Genomic DNA, 11037 nt, shown 5'->3' with positions numbered 1-11037 from the left:
TTGAAATAATGGGAACAGACCATGGATATCAAAGAGATTGTAACACAATAGGAAATTTGAAGATGCTTACTTATGTACTTACTTCCTTTGCATCATGACAAAAGGAAAGACATGGGAACAGCAAGATGGAAGGTCACAATAATTTGTCACTGTTTACTGATTTTAATTTATTGCCACAGAAAGGTATGATTTCTCTCCGAGATGATGGGGAAGTCCTGATTTCCTACTTGACTTCTCTTAATTTTTAGCAAATCAAATGAAAAAAAATTATTTCATATTTTAATAGAAGAATTCCATTATGCCTAGGAGTTGTTTGCTGTAATTAGAAGCCAGAAGGCACATGTTGGTGGCTTATTTTTCTCTTTAATTTTAAGGTTGATGTAATGTAATGAAGAGTCCACTAGCAACAGAGCTCATTGGTGATGGCATAATGAATATCATATAGTGTGATTAGTAGTTTTATTTGAATGACCGTTACAGTATAGATATGGCTACTCAATTGAAATGAGGGTAAACAAAAGGAATCTGCATTCTCTTCTCATATATGTCTGTGCAAGTTCAAGTTGTGGGTATAGAATCTTGCTGATTACACTCAGCGTTAGGTAATGTTGAGATAGATTACTTCATGTGTAAGTGAAACAATGAGGATAAATTTTATGTAAAAAAATTTACATTCCTTTTTTAACTGTCAGCATCCTTCATGTATTAGCAAGAGACCTATGGTGTGTTTACTACCATTTATACACAGGTTTAGATATTGCAGTCAGAAGCTACCCCGTCATATCATCAAGCTTGTAAGTGGCAAAGGTAGACTATTCTGACAGTAAAGTGAATCTTTTCAGAGATTATTTCACTAAAGTTGGTTTTTAGGATATATACATCATCATATAAATGTATGTATATCATATATATGGTATATATTATATATCAACTTTGCCAGTAGAAACACAATATAGCGTCCCATATAGACGATATTCTGTTCCATGGGACAATTCAAGTAACTGTGGTTCCTGTTTCCTGAACTGGAAATTGAGCTTCATGATGTAGATACAGATCTGAACATTTTGTCAGAAGTATTTTGAAAGAAAAATATTGCAAAAAACCTAGCTTAGATTATTACAACTTATATACACAAGAAATCTATATTATCTGATTCTTTCACATATGGGCCATCTTCCATTTCCTTAGGAGATTCCTTGGTTTGGTTCAGTAAAAATGAAGATTTTATCTCCTGTCTAATAATTGCAACTTTCCAAAACTTCAAAAGACATAATGAAAATCATACAGGTCATGAGTTGTTCCCAAGGTGATATGTACAGAGAATCACTACAGTCTCAAAATATAAATTAAAAATAACTCTAATGAAAGGAGCCAAAATGGATTTGATTTGCACACAGTATTTGATGGAGATCACTTAATTTTTTTTCTAATAAGATTGTGTTCATACTGAATTGTAACAAATTATTAGGTGATCTGTTCCACAGAGTATAGAAGTTTTGTAAATTCTTGCTTTCTCTTTCTCCCAAGACTTCCAGACTCCCCCAAGTGGATATCTGAGAAATTTAGCCAAGTACCTCTAAATAACTGACACTTCATAATGAGCTTTGATAAATCCATACCAACTTTTTTTCTTTGTTTGAATTGAAGCAAGATACATGGAGAGTTTCCCTTAGATGAATCTAGCACTTCCCTCTTTCACCCCTGTAATTTACAAATTACTCACATGACTATTGCCTCTTATAAATACTCTTTTTCTCTCTTTGTTCTTCCTCTTTCAAAGAGTGAAATTGAACTGGCAGATTCATTTAAGGACCATATTGTGGTTTGCAGAGTCACTGCTATGTAAAATCATATATATGGGACACCCAGAATGGACTGTCTTGAAATCTTGACCTTCAAGTAAACAAGATCAACACAATTTATATCAAAGTGCAGTATGCTCTGACGCAGTAGCATCAGAATGCCTGGAATCTGCTCTAACCAATTAAGCCATTCTAGGCAAGAGGAAAATAAAGCCTTCAGTAAATCCATTGAAGCCACCATCTCCCAGCCTCCCACTGCCTGTTATCGATCTTTTTAAGAGCGGACTAATGAGTCGCATATACACCTGATGGGATGCTCTCACCCTACCACCTCCGAGGAGTTAAACTTACACAAAGAATCAACTGGGTGAGAGGGAGGGTGGCAGGGCACATCTAGGCCGATGGCTACCTTGGCCCCTTAAAACCCAGCGCGATGGTTTCTCTTCAGTGAACGCAGCAGACCCCATCCCCTACTTTCCTAACGAGCCCATTAGTTCCTTTGCGGGAGATTTTCCTTTCAGGTCGCTTCTAGGGCAAACGCTTTTGTTCGCTACCACTCTCTGTGGTGGGAAAAGAACTGTAGAGAAACGCAAAGCAAGCTCGTGGCAGCAGCTTCTTTGCGGCAAAGCATCCCTTTCCGTTCAGCTTTGGCAATTTAGCAGGAACCTAGGTTCTCAGGGGACGAGGGTGAGGGGAACTCCGGGTCGAGGAACACATAAGCCAAGAATCTGTTTTTACTTTCTATCCATTTCACTCGTATCCCCACAACGACCCTTCCCCGCCCCCCAAACTATCAACACAAACCTTTATGATCTCTACAAATGGGTGGTGGGTGGAGGGACATTTTCTTCCTCTAAGATTCGGAACAGAATCCAGCCTCCATACTAAAACCACATTAAAAATAAATAAGATCAAATAAGCTAAACGCAATGGGTAGTAACTATCTCAAGAGAGAAGCAGCTGGCACCTGCCTGGATACGCGGCAGTTGCAAGCGGTTGGCTTTTCGTGCTGAATTATTAATTTATTTACCGCCCCCCCCCCCATCGTCCCCTCCTCCTTCCCTGACTGCTAGGCAAGAAATCTCCGTGTCTCTACATTTTCCCCTCCGCCCCCACCTTACAGGAGTCTCCCACTTCTCGGTCTCGGGCCGCTCTGCCGCCCGCCCGCGGTGGCCTTCGAGTCCCTGGCCCTCTGCCGCCGCGGCGCTGCGCTGGGGGGCGTCCCGCTCGCCGCGCGCTCCCACTCGCGCCCAGACCGGCGCTGCCGTGGGTCCCGGCGGCGGCGGGGGAGGGCGGAGGGAGGCCGCGGGTGACAGATGTACTCCTCTGACAGCTCCCAGTATCAGCCCAGTGGCTCCCTGCCATTGGCTCAGTGCAATGGACCGGCAACGCCGCTCAATATAATAACACTCATGCCTGCCAGCAGCAGCAACTCCGAGTGCTGGCACCGAGAGCGGGGGATGCTGCTGCCGCCGCCGCCGCCACCGCCGCTGCCGCTCGGGCGGCTCCCGCTGCCCGGCTCCGCTCGGCCGCGCAGCCGGCATTGACTCGCGCTCCGCTCCTGGCTGCCTGGCCGGCCCCTCCCAGCCCGGGATCCTCCCGCGGGGCGAATCGCCCTAAGGCGCATTAGGAGAGAAACACAGCTGAGACGGACAGCGCGGCGAGCATGCGGAGGCGGAGGAACCTCGGCGCGCACGGCAGAGGCGCGTAGTGATCCTGTCTCCGGCGGGCGTGCGAGGGAGGCGGCGGTTCGCCCTGGCGGCGGGTGCCTAGCCCAACCTCCCCGGGCCCCGGCGCGCTGCGGCTGCTGGCGCGGGGTGCCTGGAAGCGGCGGCTGCGGTGGAGGAGGCGGCGGCTGCTCCATGGAGTGTTACTACATTGTCATCAGCTCCACGCATCTCAGCAACGGACACTTTCGCAACATAAAGGGAGTTTTCCGGGGCCCTCTCAGCAAGAACGGGAACAAAACTCTGGTAATCGCTTCTGTTTTCCTCTCTCTCTCTGTCTCCTGTTTAAGAGGACATTTGGAGGATTGAGGTTATTGTGAGGGTTTGGGGGTGTCACAATTCAATTTGGTTTATAATATATTCATTTATTTGTCTTGTGAGCGTGGGGTGAGAATTTGGTGTAGAAAAAGGTAGGAATCTCAGGGAAGCTGAGATCCATGGCTTTGGTTGACACTTTCCCAACGCTCGGGACCCTCCAACTCACTCCGTCCTGGTGGAGATTACCACGGTTTCTCTTTATTCGAAACAAATTATGTCAACAGGATCTTTTCTTAAGAAAGAAAAGAAAATAACCCCAACCCCAAGTGACCCTATAGCCTCTGTCGCTTTAGGAAGCTGAAGGTAATGAGGATGTGGGTGCCTCTCGTGGAGGCGGGGGGCCATGTGACTGGTGGTGCGGGGCAAGTGGCGGGACTGAGTGATGGTCTCAGAAGGAGTTTGTGTTCCGGCTGTCTCAGGAAGGACTGGCAGCAAACTTCTCTAGTGAGAAGTTGTCAGTACAAAGCTTAACTGAGTGACTCCAGAACCCCATGCCGTCAGCTTTAAGTTATTCACTCAAAAGAGGTTGGAGATAAGTGTGACGGGTGAGCACTCTGACACAGTCAGAGCCACAAGGAAAAACGTGCTAGACAAACAGAGCCCGTGCAGTCCTGGGAGGTTCTCACTGGACCACCGAGCTTCTCTTTCAGCATTCTAGTAGGAAAAGGACTCCTGACTGGTGAGAGATGTGCTGAGCATTGAGATAGTACAGGGTGATGGCCCTTACTTTTTCTTTCATATCCCCTTTTAGCTACAAAACCTCCCTGCAGAACTGACTCCCAAGTCTTGGTATCTCCTGAGAACTACACACCCAATAACGAAAAAGGGAAGTAGAGAGAAGGCTCATTAGGCTAAGTACTGCAAACAGAGTAGAGCCGAGTAAGGTGGTAATATGCAAATGTATGCATCACGAAAGTCTGGGTCTATTAGCAAGCAGCACCCCGTGCCCCCCTTTTAACAAAGTGATTACTGAGCTCTGAATAGGTAGAGTTGAAGTTTAAGGACAGAGTCAATTAGTCCAAAAGTAAATACAGTATTCTTCATCTATTTTCTTTATATATCTTAAAATATGATTCTACATACATTTTTTTCTAAATGTGCTGTGCATCTGTCTTCCAAGAATGAAAAGTTCTCTTCTGAAGTTTTAAGTGAATTCTGACATTGATGTGATTCATTTGATTATTTTCTTTGTTCCCTTGAATCTCTTGGACATCTTCCTCTCAGCTCATTTAAGATTCAAAGAAGTAGGGTTAATTTATCGCTTTTATTATTGTCCTGGATAAGATTGTTTACTGTTGTTGTTGATCAAAGAAAATACTCTTCTGTGGTCTTCCTTAATGGAGTACTATACAGAGCAATAGGCACAGGCTAAGGTAATTATGGAAAGTGTTCTGGCTAGACTTAGAGAAGTCAACTATATGTGAAGGTAATTTGGGGGAGGGGAAGCGCTTCATTTTGAAAAAAGTGTGCACTGGTTTGTTTTTTAAATCAAGTTTCACTTATGAGAAAAGGCAAACTTATTGACTGAACAAGATCTCATCTCCATAGTTATAATAATGGTGTAGGTAATAAAGCCACAGAATAAAGTTCATAGAAAAAAACATTTATTTGCCAAACCTCAACTTGTTAAAATTCTGGTAATCTTGATTCTTAAGTCAACCTTGGGCTTCCATAAATGATTGAACTTGCTTAAGCTAATGTTTGTTGTCGGTTTGAAGTTGATTAGTTCTTTATCACTCATATTGACAAAAGGTAAGTTAAACTGTAGATCTGCCAGTTTAATCTTCAAATTAAAATAGGTGTTAAAGAGCAGCTACCTAAATGAGATGAATAAATCTAAGTATATGCAAATGTCAGAAGCAACAAACTGGGATAAAAAGGCTTAGAAATAGTTCCTATCCTATTTTATTTATGGTAAAAGGACTTATAGGGACTTCATAGCTAATCCTTCAAGATTGTGTTTACAAACTGCCCAAGTTAGTGTTTCCTGTGCAAGAGATTTACACCGACTGAAATGATGTCGATTTTTCATATATGGTTCCACTATATTTGAAACTATTACTTTAAAAAGTAATATATGTCATGTGTGGCTTTTCTATGTGTTTTGATGATTTTGTTATTGAAGAGAATGAGATTTATACCTGTCTATAACAGAAGAGATTCTAAATATATTCATAAATGAATTTTTTAATTAAATAATTTTCTATACTTATCTAAAAATGTATTTTTTACAGCAAGTAGGATGCTGTGAAGATTTATTATAAGCTAAAACTTACTATAAGCTAAAAACAGAAAACTGAACCTGAAACTTCTCAGAAATAGCAACCTTAATAAGAAACACAAATATTATCTTAAAAATATATATATTCCACAATTTGAATATTTTCAAGTAAGGATTTATGGTTGTCATGTTTTTAATCCCATTTTTATAGAGTAGTAATTATGAGATCTTTTTTACTTTCTTGTCTGTTTGATTTTGACATATTGTGAACTTTGCCTTTGAAGACATCATCACATTTTTGCATTTTGAAATGTGTATTAAGTTAAAAAAATTTTAATGAGTGATTTTTTTGTTTTTTTTTCTTATTTTGGTAAAGCACAACTTAAAACATAAAATCCATTGAGGGATTTTTCCAAAGAAATTCCAATTAGTTTTCAACCACTAGGTAACTAATGGATATTCTGAACATTTTTTAAATTCATATTTTTAAAACATTATTTTCTAGGCTTTAAATTTTTTGAACTGATTTAAGATAGGCTATAACTGTTAATACAGTGTTCTTTCAAGAATTAGAAGTTACCTATAGAATAAATTTACTTACAGAATAAAACTCATTGTTTACTGACCTTGGTTAATTGCTTTAGTCCTAAATCCAGAATGTAATCCTGCTACTCATACTGAGGATATTATCAAAATGTACAGACCTTTCCATAGATCATATTATGTCACTCACACAATAAAATTTTAAGCATACTTAAAGATTAAGCCTATTGATAATCTTGATCCTATTCTTGGGCTTTTAAATATATTCCTTTTCACAATTTTAACTGAATATATGCAAATCTCCATTTTGCAAGGTCTTACCATCAAAGAGAAAGTTCACTCTACTTGTGATGATTTCTGTTATAAATAGCATCATATGTGTGATATAGCTTTAATTCCATGGAATAAGAAATAAGCTAATATTTTATTAGTGCTCCAGAATATGTCTGAATAAGTTACGTGGTTTAATGACAATGAATAAAGTTTACAATCCATGTATTCTTATTGTTTTTCTTTTGATTATCCCAAACCACCATTGTGTATGCATCTGTTTATTAGATAAAGACATTTTGTTATATTTATGTTTTGCAGTTGATCCACAAAAGTTTTTTTGTCCTAATTATATATTTTTAAAGTTTTAATACACAATATTAAAATATATATACTTTAATGCAGAATTTAAATATATATTTAATCACTTTTAATATGGAATTTGGAGTTTGTGGAACTTTGGAAATCATTACTAATTTGTTTATTACTTCTGTTAGTTGGTCAGCATTTTTATATTTCACAAGAGTATTATGTCTGTTTAAAGACTATGAAATTCAAAAAGAAGGAGTGCTGATTTGAGGTCAGGCAGTGAGTCAATATTATAATGCAGATTTCCTGGCTCTAGACATATTTCCTTTATAATTTATATACTAAATTAGGGAATCCATAGAAATTGGTATGATAATATGGATACTGATAAAGAGATGGTATTGGTGTCATCTATTGTTTGAAGACACTTTACTTTCCCACTTGGCTTTAGGTGTGGAGAAATAGGGCCAGACTCACAGAATAATTTGAATTCAAATTAATTTTATTTCTTGTCCTCCAATATGCGAACATCAATAATTTTTGTCTTGCCTAAGCCCTGTTCCTGAAGGCTGTCCTCCATTTCCAAAATATTAAGTACCAGGTTTGGCAAGAAAAGATGTATTGATTTATTAATCAGTTATCAACATATTTGTTATTTAGTTCGTTCAGATTTATTGAGATGCTTTAATTGCAAAGCACTATTCTAGGCACCACAGGCTTTGTGCTAAGTATTATGCACTGAATATTATGTTAAGATGTATTCATGGATGCGCCATTCATTTTGAATATGTTGAAAAAATATTCACATATTTTGACAAGTTTGCAGGTTTCTTGTCACTCAAGATATTTTCATATGTATTCATTTTGAAAGTATGAAAAAATTCTGGGTTTTTTCCTTTGTGTATACAGGAGCTCACTAAAATTAGGTAGGTCTTTGAAATATACTATATGGACTTTTGTTCTAATTTTCATTATCTAATATAACAGTATTTTTCATGTCATTCCCTTACACATTTCTTTATCTCCTACAGTATATAATTTAAAAGGTTTCTCCACTTGCTAAAACCCATTTATGTGGCACATTTAGGGTTGTGCATAAGACTAAAGAAACAAGTTGTTGAATTAGTGCTGCTGAAATGTTCTCATTGTTAGATTAATATCCTCAAGACAGGTCAGGGGTGAGGATGGGTTAGGGTGAATAATATATGGCTAAATTTCCCCACTTTAAAAATTTGGTCATGTAATTAGTTATATATTTTTCCAAGTTTCTTTTACATTATTATACATTCAGTATTAAAGACCATCTTGTGTCTCACTTTCCTGAACTTAATGTGACATATATTCTTTGCTATACTTGTTTTTTATTCTAGCAAAACTACATCATGTGTGTTTTCAGAACACATTATTGGAGTAAGGAAAATAAGATTGAAATACTGATATTATGACCTACTCAAAAATGTAAGCAGTATTTTAAGGCAAATATTGTCAAGTAACATCCGTGATTCTAACATATCTTTTTAAGTTTATCAAATATTAGTTAAGTTACTTTTGATAGTTGAAAGTCAAATAGTGACATACTATCTTGTCTTTCCTTTTCAATTATGCACCAATATTTTCTAGTTTATTGATGACTGCGATTATGTTTTTGCTGAAAATACAGATCAACAAGAGCATTGGAGAACACTAATCCAAAGGTTTCATATAGTTGTATTTGTGTTCAGGACCAAATTGAGGTTGCAGAAGTAGTTTGTTCAGTGTGCACTGTGTTTTAAAGTATTTGGGCTTCAGTGCCATTCAAAGGGGAATACACTTCACAGTTTGCTACTGTCTATACTATTTTTAACTGTTATATAAGTTTTCACTTATTTATAATACCTTCCTGACCAATGAAGGCACTTGAATTTTCCACTTCTTGTTTAGTCCGAGAACCAAATTTTACATATGGGGAGACAGAAACATTTTCGTCATTCTGCCCTTCATGGTACCAACTTTTAGATAGACAGTAGTCTTCCAAAAAGTTTTCTGCATATTTATATGTTTCTATACTGTTTATTATGTATTGGTTGAACTGCTTAACAGTATTTTCCAGATCATATATCTAGGATATTATGACCTATCATAATAATTATAATATAGAAACGTGGATTTGAGGATGATGCATTTTTGCATTTTAAAATTGCAGACTTTTGCTCAGACCACAGGTGTTTTTAGTAATTTCTTGTTGTTTTTGGTCTTTTTAAAAATTAATTTTGAATATAATTTTAGTCTTTATACTTTTGGTAAACATGTTTAGTTCATGTAACATACTTAGAAAATAGTTTTTTGAAAGTATTATACATAGGGGAAATCATACTTTTTAATAAATGTAATCATAATACAGTGTTGAAATAATTTTCTCAGCGATCCTGTTTAACTGAGATATTACTATGTAGGCTATTGTTGTAATTAGGAGTTTGAGTAATCCTTCCAGAGAGAAAAAAATAGCAGTTTTAATCTGTGGTATACTGCAGCCAAAATTCATAAAGAAGTTTTTATATTTATTTTTCACTTTTTATATTGCAAACTACAAAATTAATAATTTTATTAATTCTGTCCTCTAAAAATCTTAGCCTGAAACCATTTGATCTGTTTTATCTCATCAGATTATCCTTTGCCTCTGAGAAAATTATTAACATATATACAATATTATGATGTTGTTTTCAACTAGCAAGGTTTCATTAATTTTATAAATGTATTACAGTACACTTCCTAGCACAGTATAATATAAAGCGGGGTAGTAAATAATTAAAACTCGATCCTAGTTGTCAAAATGACAAAGTCCATTACCTGATGTAGTACTCTGGACTCTTTCATAATGGTTTGGCACCATTAGAAGAAAGTTATGTACTTTTCTAAATGTAAGTACATTTAACGTATTAAATGTTTATGATGACAGTGCCATATTCAAATTATAAGAAAACACTTTTAACTTGCATAGCTTTAGAAAAATGAGCTATGCTGAGTGTGATGACTGGTTTTATGTGTCAACCAGAATAGTACCCAGTTATTTAAACAAACACTAATCTAGGTGCTCTGAAGGTATTTTGTAGATATAGTTAATGTCTGTAATCAGTTGACCTCAAGTAAAGGAGATTACTGTCTATAATGTGGATGGATCTCATGCCATCAGTTGAAAGACTGTAAGAGCAAAAACTGAGATTTCTTGGTGAAGAAGAAATTCTGCCTCATGACTGCAGCATCAAACCCTGCCCTGAGTTTCTAGCCTACTGACCTGTCCTACAGAAGCCCCACAAACCCACAATCAGAGTCAATCCCCAATTCCTTAAAACTCTCTTTTCCTCCCTCTCTCCCCTTCCTCTCCATGTATTCCACCTGCCTCCCCCCCCACCACCCCAATTCTCTCTCCATCTCTCCTGTTGGTTCTGTTGATCTAGACCCCAAACAGTACACTGAGGATCAGTTATTACATCTCTTTTACAATAAGAAAACTCAATATTTGAAATATAAATCATATCCAATTCCAATTGGATTTAATTGGAAATAGGTGAAATTGACATTGTTAAACTATTTAGGGTTAAAATTTATAAACCTTAATATGGAATGTTTTTGTTGTTTTATAAAGGAATGTATAATAACTTTATTTTAAATATTTGCCGGGATTACTATGTATCTCTCAATCAATCTCCCTGGATCCTCCCAAAAAAACTTTTATAAAACTGTAAAATATAGTTATTCTTATCTGTTCAGCTCCAATAGCTAATCATACATACATTTATTGTACTTGAAGAAAATCAGGCTATCTTTAAATGAGAGAAAATATTTTTAAACTTAATATCAAAAGTGTACA

At 37.1% G+C, this 11037-nt stretch overlaps 1 protein-coding gene across 1 annotated transcript in view; it reads left to right on the top strand.

The window, feature by feature from the left end:
• The first annotated feature begins 3664 nt into the window (after positions 1–3664).
• The window catches only part of ZNF804A (zinc finger protein 804A), a 320673-nt gene continuing 313300 nt past the window's right edge, over positions 3665–11037 (top strand). The window contains exon 1 of the mRNA XM_060151395.1: positions 3665–3775. Coding sequence (XP_060007378.1) covers positions 3665–3775 — 111 coding nt within the window. The remainder of the gene's footprint in view (positions 3776–11037) is intronic.

This window comes from Lagenorhynchus albirostris, chromosome 6 (genome assembly GCF_949774975.1).
Source record: "Lagenorhynchus albirostris chromosome 6, mLagAlb1.1, whole genome shotgun sequence".
Classification (NCBI taxonomy): Eukaryota; Metazoa; Chordata; class Mammalia; order Artiodactyla; family Delphinidae; genus Lagenorhynchus; species Lagenorhynchus albirostris.
The sequence above is the reverse complement of the archived record's forward strand: the minus strand, read 5'-3'. Positions and strand labels throughout refer to the sequence as shown.